The 20,818-nt window shown below is 39.8% G+C and overlaps 1 protein-coding gene across 9 annotated transcripts in view; it reads left to right on the top strand.

Annotated features, from left to right (window-relative positions):
- LOC111052521 (protein split ends) overlaps positions 1 to 20,818 on the top strand; it is a 151,588-nt gene that overhangs the window by 123,310 nt on the left and 7,460 nt on the right. For 6 of the 9 annotated variants that reach the window (XM_039438144.1, XM_039438139.1, XM_039438130.1 and 3 more), the window contains 8 exons: positions 322 to 8,753; positions 9,742 to 10,142; positions 10,373 to 10,926; positions 11,902 to 12,403; positions 12,844 to 13,029; positions 14,166 to 14,315; positions 15,471 to 15,695; positions 19,958 to 20,050. In XM_039438144.1, coding sequence (XP_039294078.1) covers positions 322 to 8,753; positions 9,742 to 10,142; positions 10,373 to 10,926; positions 11,902 to 12,403; positions 12,844 to 13,029; positions 14,166 to 14,315; positions 15,471 to 15,695; positions 19,958 to 20,050 — 10,543 coding nt within the window. The remainder of the gene's footprint in view (positions 1 to 321; positions 8,754 to 9,741; positions 10,143 to 10,372; positions 10,927 to 11,901; positions 12,404 to 12,843; positions 13,030 to 14,165; positions 14,316 to 15,470; positions 15,696 to 19,957; positions 20,051 to 20,818) is intronic. The other 3 variants (XM_039438137.1, XM_039438159.1, XM_039438152.1) reach the window with 3 other exon arrangements.

Here is a 20,818-nt window from a genome sequence, read left to right as displayed (position 1 = left end):
GTTTTATTAAAAAAATAACGAATTTTAGATATAGAGCTAATTAGTGAACCAATGAATAGAATTATCGCCAAAATTAATAAATGTAATTGGAGAATTTCTTATGACTGACAGAACTTGAAAACCCATCTGTGTCGTCCGATTATTCAAAGAAATATACTAAACCTCTATTGTGAACTGTACCTGATTGATTATTATTTATTTATTCATTTGATTCGAACACATAAACATAATTACAATATATTATAAATTTACAATTTACAATTACAATATAAACAATGGCAATTTATTATAAATAAGATTTAATAAATAATTTTGTTTCAGGGGCTATGACGAATTGGCGAACGATGACAACTCGGTGGTGGTGGGGGGGCCACCAGACATCAGGCACCTGCAGAAGGAGCGGGTGGCACTTCTCGAACAACTGGAGGACTGCCCCAGCTCGGGCGAGGAAGGCGGCGGTGGCGGCGGGGGTGGACCCGAGAACCAACTGCTGCTGCCGGCCGAGCCGAGACGTACGCCTCGCGACCGCCCCTCCACCGACCTCCCCCTCTCTCTGCCACTGCCACGATTCGCCTCGCAGGTCCTATCGCCCCGCCCCGCACCACCATCGCCCCCCGCCTCACCCACCCGCCATCGCTCCTCCTCTGACGACGACTCTGAGCCGTCGCCACCTTCACCCGAGTGGGAGGAGCGGCTGCGATCGCTCGACGAAAAGTACGAAAAGTGGTCCGGCTCCCGGACAGCTCCAGCAAAAGTTGACGCCACTTCGCTCAGGATAAGGCACAAACTGCTCGACCTGGATCTGAACGAGTTGCAGCCGTCCGACATAGTCAAGTCGGTGCTGGCCAAGCGGTCGGTCTTCGACGAAGACAGCAAACGCCTCGAGAACTTTGGCGAGAAGTACGAGCCGAGGGAGTTCGTGCCATCGCGACCAGGCCTGGCTGGCCTGCGCTCGCGACTAGACTCGCCACTGCACTCGCCGGCCACCACCACCTCGCCCTCGCCCCTCTCGTCGTCCTGCTCGAGTGGGGCGGCAGCCAAGGGCCTGCAGTACCCCTTCCCCAGCCACCCCCCCGTCCAGCCCACCACCAGTGTTGCCACAACCACAGCGGCCTCCTGCGTCAGTGTCCTCACCTCGCCCTCAGCTCAGTCTCAACTAGCCAACACCTCTTCTGCTGCCACTACCGTCTCCTCTTCAAGGCAGTATGCACACATGTCGTCTGTAAATTATCCGTTACCAAAGATCCACTCACCCGCCTCACCTTCCGAGCGGCGATTGGAACCCCCCAGTGAAGTTAGCAATCCACGATTGCCTACGCCTCTTACCGCTACTTCTAGTTCCACGTTTTTAGATAAAAGTAAATCTGTCCAAAAGTTGACGTGTACAAAAAACGATAAATGTGATATTACCAGTGCAAAGGAAATGTATCCCAGCCTGTGTAGATCGGTGAACGTTTGCAACAGGCGAGACAGTGTAGAGGACAAGGAGTCGGAGGGCAGGCGGAGGTCGAGGGACGAGGTTTGTGAAGTGAAACAGAACGCTGACAGTGTTGAAAAGAAGGACATTCTAGGGGAAGGTGATAAAACAAAGGACACTGAAATGTGTGATAGGAGAAAACGCAGGCCTAGTATAGATGTAAAAGATAGTGTTAGAAAAGACATTAGTGAAGGCAGCACTTGTGATAAGTTTCCCAAGGACAGGCGAAGGGATAGTGTAGACATTAGTAGCAGTGTACATAAAGACGATGTTAGTGTCGATATTAGTTGTAGTAAATTAAAATTAAATGAAACTAAAAAAGACTGCAATAGTGACAATTCAGAAATAAGTAGCTCCACATGTGAAAGTTCCAAAATATTTAATGACTTGGAAAATATTTCAAATAAAAAACACGATTCTATGGAGAGGAGGAAAGACTCGGAAGAAAATGTTAAACATTCTCTAATAGACTCACTAGACAAGAAGAAAGATATTTTTGGTGTTGGTTCTGAAAAGGACAGAAGAAGAACACGAGAAAACACTGACAGTTCCAATGAAAATGCTAGACTCAAAAAAGTACCTGATAACATAGAAAGAAACCGAGATGTGGAAGCTGAATCGAGGCACAGGGATGGTGCGACAGTGTTGGAAGATTGTGCAACAAAGAAGACTGCATTGGAACCGGTAGAGAAGAGGAAGGAAAGTCATTCTGAACATCCCAGAAATCATGAGAATCCTGACAAGAGGAAGGAGATTTCCAGTGATACTCAGCATGAAAACACAAGGCATAAAGAGAAGAAAGAACATTCCTCAGACAAGGAAAGAAGGCGAGAAAGAGATTCTTCAGAACACCTTGAAAATTCACGACATAAGTCATCCTCACGGAAAAGTCCGGAAGTGAATGAAATTCACAAACATCCTAGAGACTCGGAACGAAAACGAACTGATTCAGGAGATTCCACAAAAAACTGTTCATCTCGAAAGGAATCAAATTCCTCTGACGATACTGTCTTCAAACACTCGGAAAGCAAAAAGGAAACTGAAAACCAAACAACTAGACAGAAAGATGCCGATAAGAGAAAAGAGATAGACGTTTCGTTTGATGTTGCAAAAATTATTCAAAAGAAAGAATCAGATGCATTGGAACATCGATCAAAAGAGTCTAGAAAAGAGACAGAAAATTCATCGTCATGCCATAGAGATAATGACAGGCGAAGGGAGGAGCACCAAGATCACAGGCTCAAAGATATGGATAAGAGAAGACACAGTGTTACATCGGATTCGTCCAGGCATAAAGACTACGATTCTGCAGAAACGTCTAAAAGTCGAGAATCTGAGAAAAGGAGGGATGGAGATTTTCAAGATTATTCCAAGCATAAAGATACGGACAAGAAGAAGGAATCTGACTGTTACGATCACATCAAAGTCAAAGATGCTGACAAGAAAAAAGAATCGGATTCTGCTGACTCAAGACATCGAGAAGAAGTGAAAGAAAGCCATGAAAATATCAAGCACAGAGATCATAAGAAAATCGATGAAAATCATGATGATAGCAGGCATCAATCCCCTTTAGAAAACGATTTGCTAGGGGAGTCCATTGCTTTTGACTCACAGAAAAACAAGGAGAATGATAAAAGAAAAATTAATGATTATGATTACAGTCGGCATAAGCATTCAGATACTAAAAAAGATCAGGAAATAATAGAAAACTGTAAAATAAGAGATTTCGAGAAGAGGAAGGACTACGAAATAAGTGGGGAATACTCGGCTCACAAAGACGTCATCAGCAGAAAAGAGAATGAACAGCTTGAAGTGTACAAACATAAGGAATTCGAAAGGAGAAATGATATCTTTGAAAGCATCAAACTCAGAGAATCGGAACGAAAAAACTCAGAATCTTCAGAAAGCCATCGAAGAAAAGAAGACAAGAGAAGAGATTCTGAGAATGATAATAACAAGTACAAAGATCACTCTGAGAAAAAGAGAGATTTCGATTCAGACAAATATAAACACCGAGACTTGGATAGGAAGAGAGAAGAAAAGGAGAAGCGTCGAGAAAGAGAAAACTCAGAAACGTATGAAGTATCTAAGAGAGATGAAGAACGAAGAAAGGATAGAGAAACTGATAGAATTGAAAAAATGAGAAAAAATAGGGATAATGATATTCATGATCGGCACAAAGAAATGAACCATGATAGTTTTGAGAAACGTAAAGAAGAAATGAATGACAAGAGAGTTACAGAACATCATGAGAAACGGAAAGATATTGCAAGTAGTAATTGTGATGATAGTGAGAGGAAGGGCGAGAGTATAAAGAAGGAGAAGCGCAAGGAGAGGACGAGCAGCAGCAACAGCAGCAGCAGTTGGCCAGCGGCGATTGGCTGCAAGCGACGGCTGAGCTCGCAGGACAGCCTCGACAGCAGTGTAGAGGAGGCCAAGCGAGTCAAGCCCGAGCGACGCGACTCCAAGGACAGCGGCAAGAGCTCCTCCAGCAGCAAGAAGAGCACCAGCGACAAACACAACAACTTCACCAAAATGCTCGAGGACAAAATCAAAGAAGACAAGGAAAAAGAGATACACCGGAAAAAGAAAGAAGAGGAGAGCCCCAGCGAAAGCAAGATCATCAAGCCGGGTAGTCGCAAAGAGAAGAGAAATAGTGGCGAGAAACGAAAAGAGGATAGAAAAGCAAAGCCGAGGAGAGACACTGCCAACACTTGTAGTGATACGGACGGCAGTGGTGATGACGAATCCAAATCATCCAAGAAGCATTCAATATTCGACATTGTCGATGATGAGCCTGCTTACATCTCAATGTACGATAAAGTGAAAGCGAGGTCAACGAAGAATATGCAGAAGCTCGAAGAAGAGAAACGCCAAGAACGACTGAAAGAAAAGTTCAATCAGCTGAAACAATGCAGGGCGAAACGAGAGGAGAAGAAACGTTCCACGTCCTACGATGAGGATTCTGATTCTGAGAGAGGCATAAGCAGAAGAAGTAAATTGTTGATTACCAGCTCAGAAGAGGATGGAGGTTCCGAGGGCGATGTGCGATTGAAAGGCAGGAAGATCATGTCAGATACCTCAGAAGATGATAATCACAAACATAATTCTCATAGGATTAGCAAACCAATGCGAATTTTGTCGGAGGACTTGGAACCAAAGCCACGTAAAATAATGTCTGACACTTCTGAAGATGATTCATTGAGAATGAATATGCTGAGAGTGAAAAATTCAAGGATCCATTCGTATGAAAATGATTTGAAGAGTAGGAAAATAACGTCTGATACATCTGAGGATGACTCAGTGAGAATGAATATGAAGCCCAAAATTACAAGGATCAACTCTGATGAAAGTGAAACTGATGTAGGATTTGTAGACAGTCATAAGACCGACGATGAAACACATCAGCTAAAATCCAGTTTGCTTGAAAGTTCAGATATTTTCTCAAATATTTCTGAAGATCATGACAACTTTGGTGAGAACGAAATAGATTCTGATTCGAGAAGACCACCATCTGGAGCTTCGTTTCGAAGAAACTCTGTCGATAGTAATCCACCTAGCACCAATGAATTACCAAGGAAAAAATCACATAAGAAGAAACAAAAACGACAAAAGAATTCCGACTACAACGATGGAAGCATGTCTAACAAGCGGCATTCATCAAAGAAAGATCGTAGAAAGTCGGCTCATAGCAGAGATGGCGATGATGAATCTAAATCTTCAGACAAGAACAAGATACGAAAAAAGAAAAGTGATCGCGAAACTACAAAACGTGATGAAAAAATGGAAGACATCTTCGGCCCATTATCGGATGATTCTGATAAGATAATGGGCAAATGGCAAGTATCTCAAGTGTATGGCTCTGATTCTGATTCGGACCGAGAAGTGCAAAGAAAACGAGAGAAGAAAAGACGCGAAAGAAAAGCGAGGGAATTGGATGAAGCAGGTAGAGCACTTGAAGCAAAGCTTTTGGATGTTACTGATAACTACATCAATGAAGAGCCAATCAAAACTAAGAAGAAGAAGCGTAAGAAGTCTCGAGATGAAAAGATTAAACACCATCATAAGTTGGATGATGAGCCGCCAGTTCTTCCTCCAATGATAGAACAAGACCAACAAACTATTGTCGATTTGGAAACTGAGCCGGAGAAAGAACCAGAACGTGAAGAATTGAAGCCATCTAAATGCAGTATTTTGACTCAGTCTCTTCCAAGTCTAATTGACAGTCCTCCGCATTTGTCAACTCACAACAAGAAGCCACACATTCCAGGGTTCGGCGCTCAAGTTGATGAGAATATCCACGAGACTGCTGTCAAGAGCATTTCCGAATCATCGTCTACTAAACGAATTGAACCTATGAAAGAACCCGAACAACCACCAACCACAAATCCATCAGACGAAAAATCAACAGCTATCTCGCAAGAAGAAACTGAAGATGCAGTTGCTGCACTACTAATGGAGGATGCTTTTGGCGGAGGATTTGAGTCGTCTGAAATGTTTCCCGCTGAGGAAGAAACAACAAAGCCTGATACTCCAGTTTCCGAACCAGACCTGCAAATTGATACTGACACCGAAGATACGTTTGATCCTATCGAGTTCTCCAGATCAGCGGAAGCTCCAAGAACACCGGAAATGCATTCTGATTACTACAGGCAACAAGAAAGTGGAAGAGAAGGCCTTGAAGAAAGAATTCTGGCCATGGCATGTCCAGATAACAGTGAAGAAAGTCAAATGCCAACAGCCAAGTCCGTCATTGAGTCTCCATCTCTGGCAAATATCGATGATAAAGGTGAAAAGAAGAGAGACCATCTTCCAATTGACATTTCTGAGCCGAAGACTGCTCCCAAAGTCAAGTCACCTGACGTTGAACACACCAAAGCAACTATTCCATCAGTTAGCAACGATCCTCCGAAGCAAACATCAGTCATAGAAATCAGTAAACGCCATGAACTTCCGCCCATAGTGAAACAGGTTGATCTCCTTCATCCTGTAAAAATTGCACAAACCAATCAAATAAAGCCACATCAGACGTTAACTGAACAATATAAGCATACAATGAGCTTATCAGAAAATGCTTTCAAATCACATATTCAAACACTTCCATCAAAGCCAATCGCAGCTCACATACCAACACTTCAGCCTGTTGTCATCAAACCAATGAAACCAGACGATCTAATACAAGAGAGGAAACAATTTCCATTGCAGGCAAATCCAGCAATCTTTCATAATCAACATCATCCCAATTCAAAAATTCAAAATCAAATTGTGCAGTCAAGCAATACAGCAATGATGATTGGACAAAAAGTGCAGCCAATTCATCCTTCGAAACTGGTCACTCCAGTTTCTCAACACCAGCCACTGAACAAGATGCTCACTGTGCATATTGATAAGCCCAGCTGCCAGCCGCTCCTAAATTCGAATGTCAGTCCACGTCCGTCGGGGCAACAGCTCACTCCTCAACCTGCTACTCAAAATAAGCACCTCTTATCTCCGACACCACCTACTCTGCTACAAATTCATACTACTAAGGAGCCAGTTTCACCACTGTTGAATCAACACCAACCAAATCAAATTTTACAGAAACAATCCCAAATGCAACAACAGCCGCAGCACATAATTTTGGTCCAACAAAAGCAGGAAGCCAAACTGCAGCATCACGATCATCTCGTGAAAGCTCAACAGCAATTCCATCACGAAAAGAAAGAACATCACATTCCACAGCAAAAGCTAACATCACAGAAACCGCATATTAATGACACACAAGGTAATCTACCGAAAGATAAAATCTCAGTTGTGAGTGAAGAACTGAAACAAAAAGACCACACCATTGAGCAAAGGAAGATTACAGACATTCCCAATCAATTACATTTGCATATTCATACTCAAAATCAAGCTATAAATCAGCAGCAACCGAAAATGGGTACACAACCATCACCGACTGTCATATCGACCACATCAGCAGTGACGTCATCGACGGTCACCAAACTGCGAACTCCATCTCCATCTCCGCAGCTGCTGCATCCGGTTGTCGGCTCACAACTTCCTGCTTCCGGTCCATGTGCTAAAGAGGCATTATCACCTCGCCAACAAGATGGCTTGGTCAAAACACCACGACAAGGACTGCTATCACCAAATGCCCAACACTTCCATTCACAGCCGTCTCCCAATCAAATTGTACACCGGCCACCCGTCAATCAAACACTCCATAAACAACCCGTGTTTCCGGTATCTAACAGCAGTGACGTAACTAAAGATACCAAGCCAATCGCTGTGTATTCAAACACACATAAGACTCATAATACTATAAAAGATGAAAAGCATATTGATCCCTTTGACAAGATTATTGAAATGTCTCAGTGCAAAAAAGAGCCAGCATCCCTGCATTCAAAATTATCTCCGACCATTCCATCTGTAAAACAAGCTGTTCAAGAAAAGCATCATGAAGTGGAACTACTCAATTCTAAAGATCTCGACTTTTCTTCGTGCAATAATTTCAAACCTATACCCACTGTTGGAAACCACATAGACTATCATAAACATGTACCTCAAGATCTCAAACAATCAAAAGAGGTTGTTTCGGAAGTTAAGCCATTGAATTCAGTCATTCAGGATCTCACCGAGAAAATCTCAAAAGAAAAACAAGTACAACTGAACTCAATTGGCGATGAAAAAGAGAAGCCTTTAGATTCCATGGTCCAAGAAATACACCAGAGGAAGATAAATGCTTTGAGTTCAACGGATACCGATTCGTCCAAAAATCTTGTCAAAGAAGAATTGGAGGTGAAAGAAGTTAAAACCGAGCCCCCTGAAGATGAAAAACCTCTCTCCTGTATAATTCAGTCGGCTCAGCTTGAGACGAAGCAAACCCACATAGAAAAAGTTGACAAAGCTTCTGAATTGAAACCAGTTGACCCTACGGTTTCTGTCGACGCTAAGAAAGAGATATCTCCGCCTGAAAATGTGAAGACTGAAGATTTGTTTTCTAAGACAAGTCCAATGGAAATAGACGAAAGTAAACCAGAAGCAGAATCAGACCTAAAAGAACAGCAAGGAACAGTTAAAGAAGAACAAAAAGTCAACATGTTGCGGATAAAGAAAGAAGACATCGTTGATCGGCCATTTTCTCCCGACCTGGCTGTTGCACCATCCACTCCAAAGATGGAGGAAATCGAGAGCTCAGTTTTTGTGAAGCCGGGTGAGAGCAGCACTGAACCTTGCGATGATGAAACAGCCAAACAGGATCAACATGTGCCCGATAACACTAAAAACTTGAAAGGTCAGACACTTTTATTATTCTGCTCTATTAGGTTACCTATTTAATTGTCATAGCTAGATCCTCTATTTTACTAATCAAAATTAAAATAGATAATGAGATATAAATAAAATTTGCATTGTTATTTCAATCCCGTTCAAATGTTTTTATTATCAAATTGTTTTCAAAGCAAATTATTATCAAAATGTATTCATTTCGCTCACAAAAACAGTTTGACCATTAATTTTATTTACATAATTCAAATCAAATCAATATAAAATTCATTGCATTACAAAATATATTTACAATTAAATACAGATTACAAAAATATTTTAGAATAAGAAATGTAATTTTTTAACATAATTTATACTAATTCGGCGACACCAGAAAAACCATAGTTTTGATTGATTCTAATTCTAAAATTGAATTTCAAAATAGTTGTTTCATTTCCCATAAAACATAAATTGAGTTCATAATAAACATTTAGTTCTTAATCAATAATTAAGGATTGATATTCAAATCATCTACATTTCTAACATGAAATAAAAAATATTAGATTTTCTATTTTAAAAAGTACTGTTTTGTAAGCTTTCTGACAACTGTTTTCGAAGCTTTTAATAATTGTGATTAGTTTAGATTTTCAGGTAATTTAATACAATCTGAACGTCCAAACCCCTTTTTGTAAATTCAAGGATAGTTTATGGGTAATACATAAGCATTTGAGCACAATATTACTTACATACAAATCTCAGGCTCATACGTCATGTATATCGTACCTGTAAATCGTAAATATAACATTAAATACATACTGGTTGATTGTCTGAATAAAGCTAATATTCATAATATTGAATATATTTCTCATTCTTATCACAAATTATTAGTTTCAATATTAATTCAATACAACAAATTAAACTGTACACGAACATTATCTTGAAAGCGGATTTGAATATTGTATTTTAATTTTGTAATATTTAGTTGGCAAATAAAAATGATGTCTTTTATTATTTGACAGACGACAAAGACGAAGAGCCGCTGGCGACATTGTTGAACGCACAGAGCGGCGGTCGGACGAATGCTGGAGGCGGCAGAGGTGGCAGACGGCGGAAGGCAGCCGGCGGTGGTAGAGGAGGCGGCGTCGCGACGCGGAGAACGCGATTGAACAACCGGTCAGCCGCTTCCACACCAACCGCAGACGTCTACGAGTTCAGGGACGACTCTGAGGAGGAGACTGGTCGGCCTCGACTCATTCTCACCATCAAGAGTCCGGCCCCCGAACCACCGCCCCCGCAGCAACCGCCGCCTCCACCGCAGCAACCGCCCCCACCACCGGCAACCACCCCTGCTACAACTGCGCCTCCAGCCACCGCACCAACCGCCACTGGATGCTCCACCAGGAAGTCTCGTAGACTGCAGGTCCGTTTCCAACATTTCCTGTTAAATTATATTTTTTGTGATACAGGCAATGATTTATTTATAACATGAATTTTCGACTTCGAATTAATGATGTTCTTTGAATTTAGTTGTTCGTAGAGTCCATTTCATGGTTTTCCTTCATTCAATCATATTCTTTGAGTTCACTAGTTCATAGAATCTATACCATAAATCTAAAACTCAACTGACTGAATCTCATTTGTTACCACCAGGAAAAGGATGTGAACAGAACAACGATAGACGACACAATCGAGGACGTGATCCGCGGCACCAGAAGCAGCACTCGGCGTGGAGCAAGGGCGGCCGGCCTGGCCGCAGCCGCAGCCCCAACTCTGCCAACACCGGCCACCGCACTGGAGACGCGCAAGTCACCCAGACGCAAGCAGCCGCAGGCGCCGACCACCAAGGACACAGACGCACCACAAAGTCCGCCGGCCAAACAGAGTCGGCCCTCGACTCCGACGCCTGCCAGCGTCGCCGCCCCCGCCCCTGCTCCACCCCCAGTCGTGACACCTCAGCCGTCGACTCCTTCGGCCGCCGCTCAGCCGCAGCAGTCGTCTCCGCCGCCGCCCAAGGAGCAGCTAGCTGACTTGCCACCACCTGCTGCCGCCCCCGCCGCACCGCCTCCTCCGGACGAGCCGCAGCCGCCTCCCGCCAGCAAGGAGCCCATGACCCTCATCGACCCAGTCACCGGCCTACTCATCCCCATGCAGGAGTCAGAGGAGGGCCAGTATGTGCCTGTCAACAGCAACGGCGAGCCAGTCAAGTAAGTATTCAGTACATTAATAGTACACTAATAGCTTCAAATAATATATTATTAGTGTATCTTATTTTTCTTCTAACTTTCAAATTTATTTATTTGCCATACATAGAAATTAACTACAAATTAATAAAAAAATATATTATCAATTATTACAATATGACATCATCTTATTAATTTATCTAATAATGAGTAAAGCCATTGATCAAATCATATTAAATATATATTTTAAATATAAACATTTTATTGTGTTTTATTTGTTTCGTAATTCTTTGTAATTTTGTTTTGTCTTGTTTTGTGTGTTTTTAATAAATTGGAAATTAAAATTGAATTGAAATAGAAAAAAAACACTGGAATGTGTAACACTGAAGGTGATACCATAGGTTTTGAAATATGTCTTCAGTGAATTCTTGATATTTCTAGACAACATACCAGTGTTTCAAGATGAAGAGGAAAGTGAATGCCCTTCCAACTACACATTAAATTTACAGATTCATTGATCCTACATTCACATTTCATTGATGAATGATCAAGTTGTTTGAGAAAAATATGTCTCAGTTCTGAATGGGCGGTCGATGGTTGGATAAAGGAATGAATAAATTTATTTATTTGCCAAAAACAAAGTACAAAAAAAACTTTACAATAAATAAAAATAAGCCACTGCACTAATCTAAAGCACATACATAAAAATAAAAATAAAGGAATAGCTAAGTTATTTCTCTAGAAATAATGACATTGAACTTGATATCATTTGAAAATAATATCCCTATTTATAACATCGGAGATAATAATTATAAAACAAGGATTGAATTATCCTACTAACAATAACTACGGTCTAAAATTATTGTGCTCCTATGAGTACAGTAGGTGAGGCAAAAACACCTATGAATAAATGATGTCAACACAGATGAATGTATGATGTCACATATGAATTAGTAATGTGAAATTCTTCATTTTTTCTAATTACTATTTTTCTTGCAGCAGAGTGACCGCGATAGCAACAACGGTAGCGGTGACAACAGTAACAACCTGTTCGGATGCGGAGGACAGTGGAGAGCCGTGCGAGAAGCGTATGAGAAGAACGGTGGTGAGTCTGCCGGCGGACACGAGCATCACATCGGTGACGGTGTCCGTGCCGCCCCCAGTGACAGTGTCCGTTCCGCCCCCAGTGACAGTGACCGTGCCGCCCCCGGCTCCGCGGCCACTGTCCGGTGCGCCGGTGCGGCCCGGAGTCGGAGTCGCTGTTGTCAAGCCAGTTCCACCGAAACCGGCGCCACCACCTCCGCCGGCCGCCCCCGCCAAGCCACCCATTGTAGCCATGCCGCCTCCCATCAAGGCCTCGCCTCGACCCCCCAAGCCGCTGCTGCCCCCGCCCACCTCGGCCACTCCCACCGGCATCGTCAAGCCTTCCAACCTCATTATGAGTCCCAAGTCTGCCGCCGTTGCTGCCACACTCCATCAGCCGCCTCTCACACTCAATCGGGTAACTTCAACTCACTTAATCACCTAATTCAACCATCATTTTAAATCGTTTGTAGTTGGAGACTCAACGTTTCTTGTCAATGGTATGGTAACACAATTCATTGTCACAATAGAATGATTCTGCAACTTATCTGACAACATTATTCAGTGTTGAACCTGCTCTGAATTATTATAGTAAGAAGAATTGAACTACTCTGTAGCTAAATTGATAGAATTGACAGGATATTAGTGGCTTTTGTGAGTTAGAACAGCCATTATAGCCTAGACCTTGAATGTAAGAAGAAGAAGTTTCGAAATGGTAGAGTTGATTAGAAGGATGCCGTTACTACGTTCAGAAGACATAACTGTAGGGCCAATTTTATCAAAGCAAATACTGTAGATTGTATTGGTGTTTTGTTGGAAAAATTGTGCTCAATTATTATGATTAACTGTTGAATGTAGGTTGTGGTGGCTCCGAATCTGTCATCAGCTACTAAATCGGGCATTCCGCCGAATAGCAACATGGGCTCAGTGGGCGTGGCGACCACACCCATCAACCACAAGGCACACCTACTGCAGGCCGTCAACCGCGCCAAAGTGCCCACGCCTATGACACCCAAGGCGCACATACTTCAATCCATCGGAAATGTACGTTTGTCGACAGTATTGTGTTATATTATCCAATTTTATTATTTGTCACAGGCTATACAACAGTAGCCTAACAATTTGACAATAGTCATGAACATTTGGTATATTACTCAATTTATTTTATTATTTTTCACACGCTTTACAACAGTAAGCATAGTCATGTTCATTAAAAAACTAAATATTTTGACATTCATATAAAATCTTTGACCTATTAACTTTTTAACATTGTCAAAAGTCAATTAGCATTTCAAAATAGTCAAAATATCAAAAATACTACCTAATATTAGTATTAGTACTAGTATAGTTTAAATTCTAATAAATAAGTCAGTTACAACTTAATTCTTTATAAAAGCAGTAATCAATATGGGATCAAACATGTAGCCTACTGAAGAGAAATTGGGTAGGCTACCTACGTTCGTTCAATTGAACCAAATGAGAGTGATTGTTATAGTCGCTGTTAAAATGAGTTGTTTAAAATCGATTTGTGTTTTTTCTGGCCTGGTGAATTAGGACTACAAAAATAATTAAATGAATTAAATATAAAAATATAACTTCTATTTGTTCACTAGTACTGTAATACTGTATTAATTCCGAAGATGGAAGTTATTATGAGATTTTGCAATTGCACAATCGGTATTAAATACCTAAGTAATAATGATATATCTCTTTGAAAATTGGTGGCGACCAATTGACTATTCAATTGCATTTCAATAACCATCATAATAAATAATGGACAAAATTTAAAATGAATATACTTTACTACTGAAAAGTAGGATTAATCTGTCCTTCAAATTTACGATTTTCTATTCACTATTGAATACATAACCAATTGAATAACATTCCAAATGAAATATTCTACTAGATATGTTGAAATGTTTGTAATGCAAATCTGGGAAGGAGAATTTATGAACGCTACTACACAAAAAATCGTCCGCGCGGAAATCGAAACCTGCTTATGTGAACAATAATTATCTTTTTTATCCGTAGGGATTGTTTATTTTATATTCGAATTATTTGGACATTATAGATAGGTCAATTTTGAGTTAATTTTTTCCATTGTAATTACAGTGGTAATTACAATGATGGTTAGACATTTGTAGACATGTGTAAAAATGTATTTTGTTGTTTCTTTTCAGACGGTGAATTGCAACACAAGAGAAGGCATAGTTGGGCCAGGAACCCCTCCACCGCCGCATCATGGTTCCCTCCTCACCGGTTCCGTGGCGAGTCCCCCACTCAGAGCGCACAGTCAGCAGCCCATCGTCACCGGGGCTAGCAGCTCAAGGGTCAGTCATCAAATTTTATTTCATCAATTGATAAGCTTCTTTCATTGTTTATTCCTGATAGTTTTACAATGATGATGGTGATGATGATGATGATGATGAGATCTTGATTTTGTATTGTGCTATTTTTAGTATTTATTTTGAATCCGACTTTTTTGCGACTCCCACCAGCGGTCAAAGACTTTTCTTTTGCTGGTGGTGCCCGAAACAATTTTTAGTTTTTCAGTTCTGGGTAGTTAATTTTATTTCATTTTCTTGTGATGTTTGATTTATTAACTTTTGATTTGTTACGTTGTTAAATTTTGGCAATAAATAATTGAATTAAAAAAAATCGTGATGATATAACTTTATATTGTTTAGATTAGATTAATTCTTTATTTATAGAGATTACAATACATACTTGCTTATTCACTTGTATAAAATTATAACTTACTATAAAGCACTGGCCACACCAACGTCTGCTAGAGGTAGCGAGCTCGCTCCCGCGGTGGTAGTTCAGGCCACACCAAAAAACGTCCGCTAGCGGTACTCACACGTCTAGAGAACCACACTCATCAAAACAAAAACAAAACCGAAGGCGAACTTTTAAAACTCGCTTTCTATGTTATTGAATTGTGCAGGCCAGACCGAGCTCGCTACCTCGGCGGTAGTACCACCAGCAGACGTTTCAAAAGTTCGCCTGGCACGGCCAAGTGAAACTACCGCCGAGGTACTCCCTCTGCGGGAGCGAGCTCGGTGTGGCCTGCTCAATTCCATAACATGGAAAGCGAGTTTTTAACTTTGCTACCACCGCGGGAGCGAGTTTGGTGTGGCCTGGGCTTAAAGCAATGTTTTCAAAGTATAATACAGTGTTTTATCCGAGTTATAATAATGCTTTATAAGTTTAATTATATTTGAAAAAGTGCAATTTCAAATTACCATAGAATAATATTGTGTTGCATTTACATCTACATCCATATGAATTGGCGGAGGTTTGAACAGATAACTTTCCTTTCTTGTGAAAAGATTCCTATTAACTCTCTACCAAAGTATATAATAAGAGATATGTAACCGAGATATGAAAGAGAGATCGAAAACATCCTGAAATTCAGTCGAAATATCAAAAATATTTGAAAAATAAACTTGTGAAACTCAATTTGTGTACTGTTGATGTTACAGGCGATTTGTAAACCGATGGTGGACTCGATCAAGATGGAGCCGCTGAAGATGGAAGCAGGTGCTACGGCTGGCATTAACTTGTCGGCCAGCAGTGGGGGCGGTGGCGGAGGCGGCGGTGGAGGCGGCGGCTGCATTGTTGTGCCAACCGCCAGTCCACAGCCGCCCCGCGGACAGGCTCAGGTCATGCAGGCCGGTCTGCCTGTGCCTGCCTACGAGGCTTCTCTGGTAGGTATCTCACTTCAATCTCAAATCCCTCTCTCTTCTCTTCCCTCTTATGATAATATTGCTTTCGAACTAATCTGCTTAAAGTAATCAAGCACATCTTATGCTATCTTTTCTCTATGGTAATATTTTGTTGTACCAATTTAATTGTGCGTAGTTTGCAGTGGTTATTGATCTACTAAACATGAAAATAACATGTGCGTGTTATAGGCTACTATTGATTCTCTCAGTGCTCGATCCTTGCTGGTACTCGATCTAAACTGCTTCACATAACATTAAGGCTCTGCAAAGGCTAAAAATAAACTTTCTACTGGTGATATTTTTCAAAGTTTTTCGATTAGTATACTATCAGGCTATCAAAATGAAGAAGTTTTCTCAGGAAAACATTTTTTCTGATCATTACTTTTTGAGATATGAGCACCTTATGTTTACATTTTTGGTACAGAACATTTCAAATTCGGTAAGAGATAAATTCATGAGATTCCGAGGATAGATTTAGTATTGTTAATCTAGTAAAATAAAAATTTTCTGAAAATAATTTTCTCAAAAATTGATAGTTTCAGAAAATTTTTATTTTAATATATCAACAATACCATGAAGAATCTAACCTGGATTTATCTCTTACCGAATTTGAAATGTTCTATCCCAAAAATTTAAACTTTAGGTGCTTATATCTCAAAAAGTAATGATCAGATAAAAATGTTTTCCTGAGAAAACTTCTTCATTTTGATAGCTTGATAGTATACTAATCGAAAAACTTTGAAAAATATCACCAGTAAAAAGTTTATTTTTAGGCTTTACTCAGCCTTAACTTCAGTCGTACCATTCTACCAGCATAATGATGTAGATAATGAAACGTGCAGTGATGACTTGAATGAGATTTTCAGCTTCTCTGTTCTTCAGATTTAATCTTACCATTTTCTTATTCGTACAGGAATAAATAAATCGAGTCAAACTCATTCAAATAAAAATTTGTTTATGGGTTTTCTCTACTTGAATTAATAAGCTGTGGATGAAGAATATTAAATAAATAAGCTTTATTTGTCATAAGGGCCATGCCCCATACAAAGAGTTGCACACTAACAATACATAAATTACAATTACAACATCAACACAATTGATCAACTCCTCTTCGAATTCTGGATAACACTATTGAAATGAAATAGTTTGATGTAGACTCTTTAAAAATAACAAGAACACAGATTTAAAGCTACTAAAATATCATTGATTGTATATGGGGGAGTAATTCTACATGTCACCGTGACATAAAAAGCTGTACTAGTAAAGCAATACACGATCTTTCAGATATTGAATATTGACTAGACATTACAACAACAAAAGATAAAAACAATAGCCTGCTCCTCAAACTAACAACTTTGACTACAACCATAGAGGAACAATAGCATAAGTAGATATCCCATGGCATAGGGCGTTTATGTCGCAACTTTTACTGTTATCTCAAGCCGATAGCCCACGTAGTTATTTCCCGTGAAGCTTTATGACGCTAGTAGTCTCTCATATTGTGCCGTTCATACACTCTTACCCGGTCAAATCAGTAAAAATCAACAATAATTGACAGTAATCGTCTTGAGATAACAGTAAAAGTTGCGACATAAACGCCCTATACCATGGGATATCTACTTACGCTATTGTTTGTCTATGCTACAACTTTATAAACAACCTGTAAAACAACCCTTCAGTTCCAACAATATTTGTGATTATTAATGAACAATTACAATGATTTAAAAAAAAATAAATGAAAGATCATCCCGTAGTCTCTAAAGATGTAATTTCGCACGTTAATCGCATTAGTAATATATTAGTAGATATCTTATTTTATCTGGTGTTACATTTGAAAGGAGAACTAGAGCTTTATCTTCATAATTAACTATGTTTGCTACATATTTATTCAGAAACTGTTGTCTTATTTCTACATACGTCGGGCAGCGTACAAGAACATGAGTGGGTGTTTCGTCCTCCCGCATGTTACAAAGCGGGCAGTACTCAGTACTATCTATGTAAATTCCACGGTACTCTAGATAAAGGTAAAAACCAAACTTCGAAGCCGTTCGTAGCTGTGTAAAACATCTTATATATTTAAATGGTGTCCTCATTCTAAGCTGGTCGCCAAGAACAAAATTGGGATTTATAACCTTGTAAAATGGGTAAGAAATTGAATTAAATGCTTCCTGTTTGTCTGCTTCGTACAATGCTAAACCATGCCTACTTACAATATCCCATTTCATCCTACTAAGTGATGCTACCAAATTTCCTTGTTGGTTCAAAGTATTGAAAGAGGCTAAATCTAATTGATTCTTTACCAAATTCACCCAGTTGAGACTATTTCTGTTTTAATAGAACTGACATCCCAACAAAATTATAAGTTTTCTAATGCAAATATTTGGTCTTCTGGCATGTTTAATATTTTTATCAACCATGTTAAAATTTTGAAGATGATTAAATGAACTATTTTTACTCTTCCTGTCTCCAAACGTAATACCCAGCTCGGTGTATGTGAGCCTAAAAAAATAGTCTTTTGAAAAACCAGAGTTGAACTTTCTCTACTTGCTCAGCACAGGCCAAGCCCCATACTTCCGCCCCATACACCGCCGTCGGAAGAACTACTGCTTCAAACAATTTTATCTTGCTATCCCAAGAATCCGAACGAGCGTTTCTCAAAACCTGTAGCATTACTTCGCTGACACCTTTGGATTTGGTTATTATAGATTAGCAGTGTCATAGCCACCTCTAATACAAGGCCCCGGCCTACGATATTGCAACGCCGCAGTGTAGGCCTAGAATCTAATACATGATTGTTGAAAAAGATCAGCTGGTATTTAAAAAAATATTTTCCACCAATCATGTATTAAATTCTAGGCCTACACTGCGACGTTGCAATATCGTAGGCCGCGGCCTTGTATTAGAGGTGGCTATGGCAGTGTACATTGAAACGACCTGAAGAGCTAAACTCCACGCCCAAGTATTTATATGTATTGCAGACCTCTATTTCATCGCCCTTATAATAGAAAGGTCTGTTTTTTCTCAACCTTCCTTTATGAAGTGGAATATTCTTGGTCTTGGAAATGTTGACCCTCAATTTCAGACTTTCACAGTAATCCTCCAAGCATTTTATTTTGTTTCTCATGTCGGAAGGACTGTCTGCAAGGATGACAATGTCATCCGCGTACAAGAGAATTAGAATATCAGTGGAATCATCTATAGGTATGCCAGATAAACCTTTCTCTCTAAAGTAATGTTCTATGTCTGAAATATAGAAAGAGAAGAGAAGTGGGCTGATAGAATCCCCCTGTAAAACGCCTCCACCTACTGGGATAGATACATTCATATGGACCAGCTCTGCCTTTCTGTAAAGCTGACTAAGGAATCTTATAATCTTACCACTCACTCCCACCCTTCCCAACTTGTAACAGAGATCATAATGAGGTACTCCATCGAATGCGGCTTCATAGTCCACAAATAATGCATAGATAGTCTTATGTCGGAATTCTACATTTTGAAATAGTATTGAGTGTAAGACGAAGATGTTATCAATGCAGCCTCGATCTTTTCTAAACCCACTTTGTCTCCTGAAGAGCACCGCTATTTTCCGCCCACAACGACAAACGGATCTCAACTATTCTTGTAAGAATTTTCACAATTGTATTAATTAGGGCAATAATCCTATAGTTGCTAGGCTCATTGGAATCTCTTTTCTTGTGTAGTACAAACATTAGTATCTTGCACCACTCATGTGGTATTGTTGATGAGTTTTCTTTACTTGAATTAATAAGCTGTGGATGAAGAATATTATCAAACTCAAATACGTCAATAACAGCATGCAAACAGGTACACATAAGCTAGTAAACTATAGCACACACTGCTTATTTCATTTGCCCGAAAAACTATCTAATACATCAGTTTTACTAGTATTTTACTTTTCCTGATTATATATTGTTGCCATTTTCTAATGTTTTATATTTATAGGATTTCTCACTTTTTACTCTGTCAAGCTATTGATTCATCTTGAATAATTAAATTTGATCATTTCGTGAATTGGATTCAAATTGTACAACGTGTATTATCTATGAAAATGTTGAAGTTCATTTATGAATTAATTTAGTTTATGAAAAATTATTTTACTCAACAATAACGTATTTGATGCATATTTGATGATGTGGGTGTGGATGATTGCTAACATGGGTTGTTTGGTTTGGCTTGTGTCTGCTTGCTTACTAACTGTGCTGTGCTGTGGTGTCGTCGCGAAGCACGGGGTGGTGGCTGAACTACTTCCGAATCCTCAGTGGCCTCGCCAGAGTCAGAGTCCCCCTCCCGCGCATCAGCACCCTGCGCCTGCTCAGGTTAGCCACAACTATCTTCAATTAACACTTAATTTCCCTTTACCCATCGAAAACATGTAGTCACATTTCTTGCATTGATACTCTTGGATTGTTGGGTTCATTTTTATCTTATTCTTTGTAAATAGAATTCGAATAAAATTTGAATTCACGAACTGTACAGTAGTCACCTTTCTTTTACACGAAAAAGTATTTAGACTTGAATTATTAAGCCGTGTCCACACTGAACTAATGTTCGATATACATGTTCGGCAAACATGTTTGTCAGGAGCTCATTTAAAAATGTTTGGACAATCTTTGTTTGTCAAACAAAAAAAAATTCTGTTTTTCGAAACATTTTCAGTGCTGACAGCTGTAAAACATAATACCTGTTCTCCCCACTTACAAATATTTTGATTGGTGAGGCGTCCACACTGGCCACGGGCAAACATTGTTTGTCAAACATAATAAAATTTACCCAAACTGTTTCAACAAACATGTTTGTCGTACATTTGTTCAGTGTGGACACGGCTTTATATGTGAATAGAATTCAAGTAAATAATGGGGAATTATTGGTAATATTGTAACAATTGTCGGTTCTTGTGAACATTTTCCAAAGCTTTCAAACAACTTTGGAGTTGGAACAGAGAAATTACTCTTTAAGATGGGTTGCTCAAACATACAAATAAAATCTTGATTCTCAATCAGTACCTAGTCAATAAAGTGGCATGCTTGCATTGAAGCACCATCGGCAAAGTGTTAACTGGCTGACTATATCACACTGAACAATGA

This window comes from Nilaparvata lugens, chromosome 1, assembly GCF_014356525.2.
Source record: "Nilaparvata lugens isolate BPH chromosome 1, ASM1435652v1, whole genome shotgun sequence".
Taxonomy (NCBI): Eukaryota; Metazoa; Arthropoda; class Insecta; order Hemiptera; family Delphacidae; genus Nilaparvata; species Nilaparvata lugens.
This window is presented reverse-complemented; position numbering and strand designations above follow the sequence as displayed.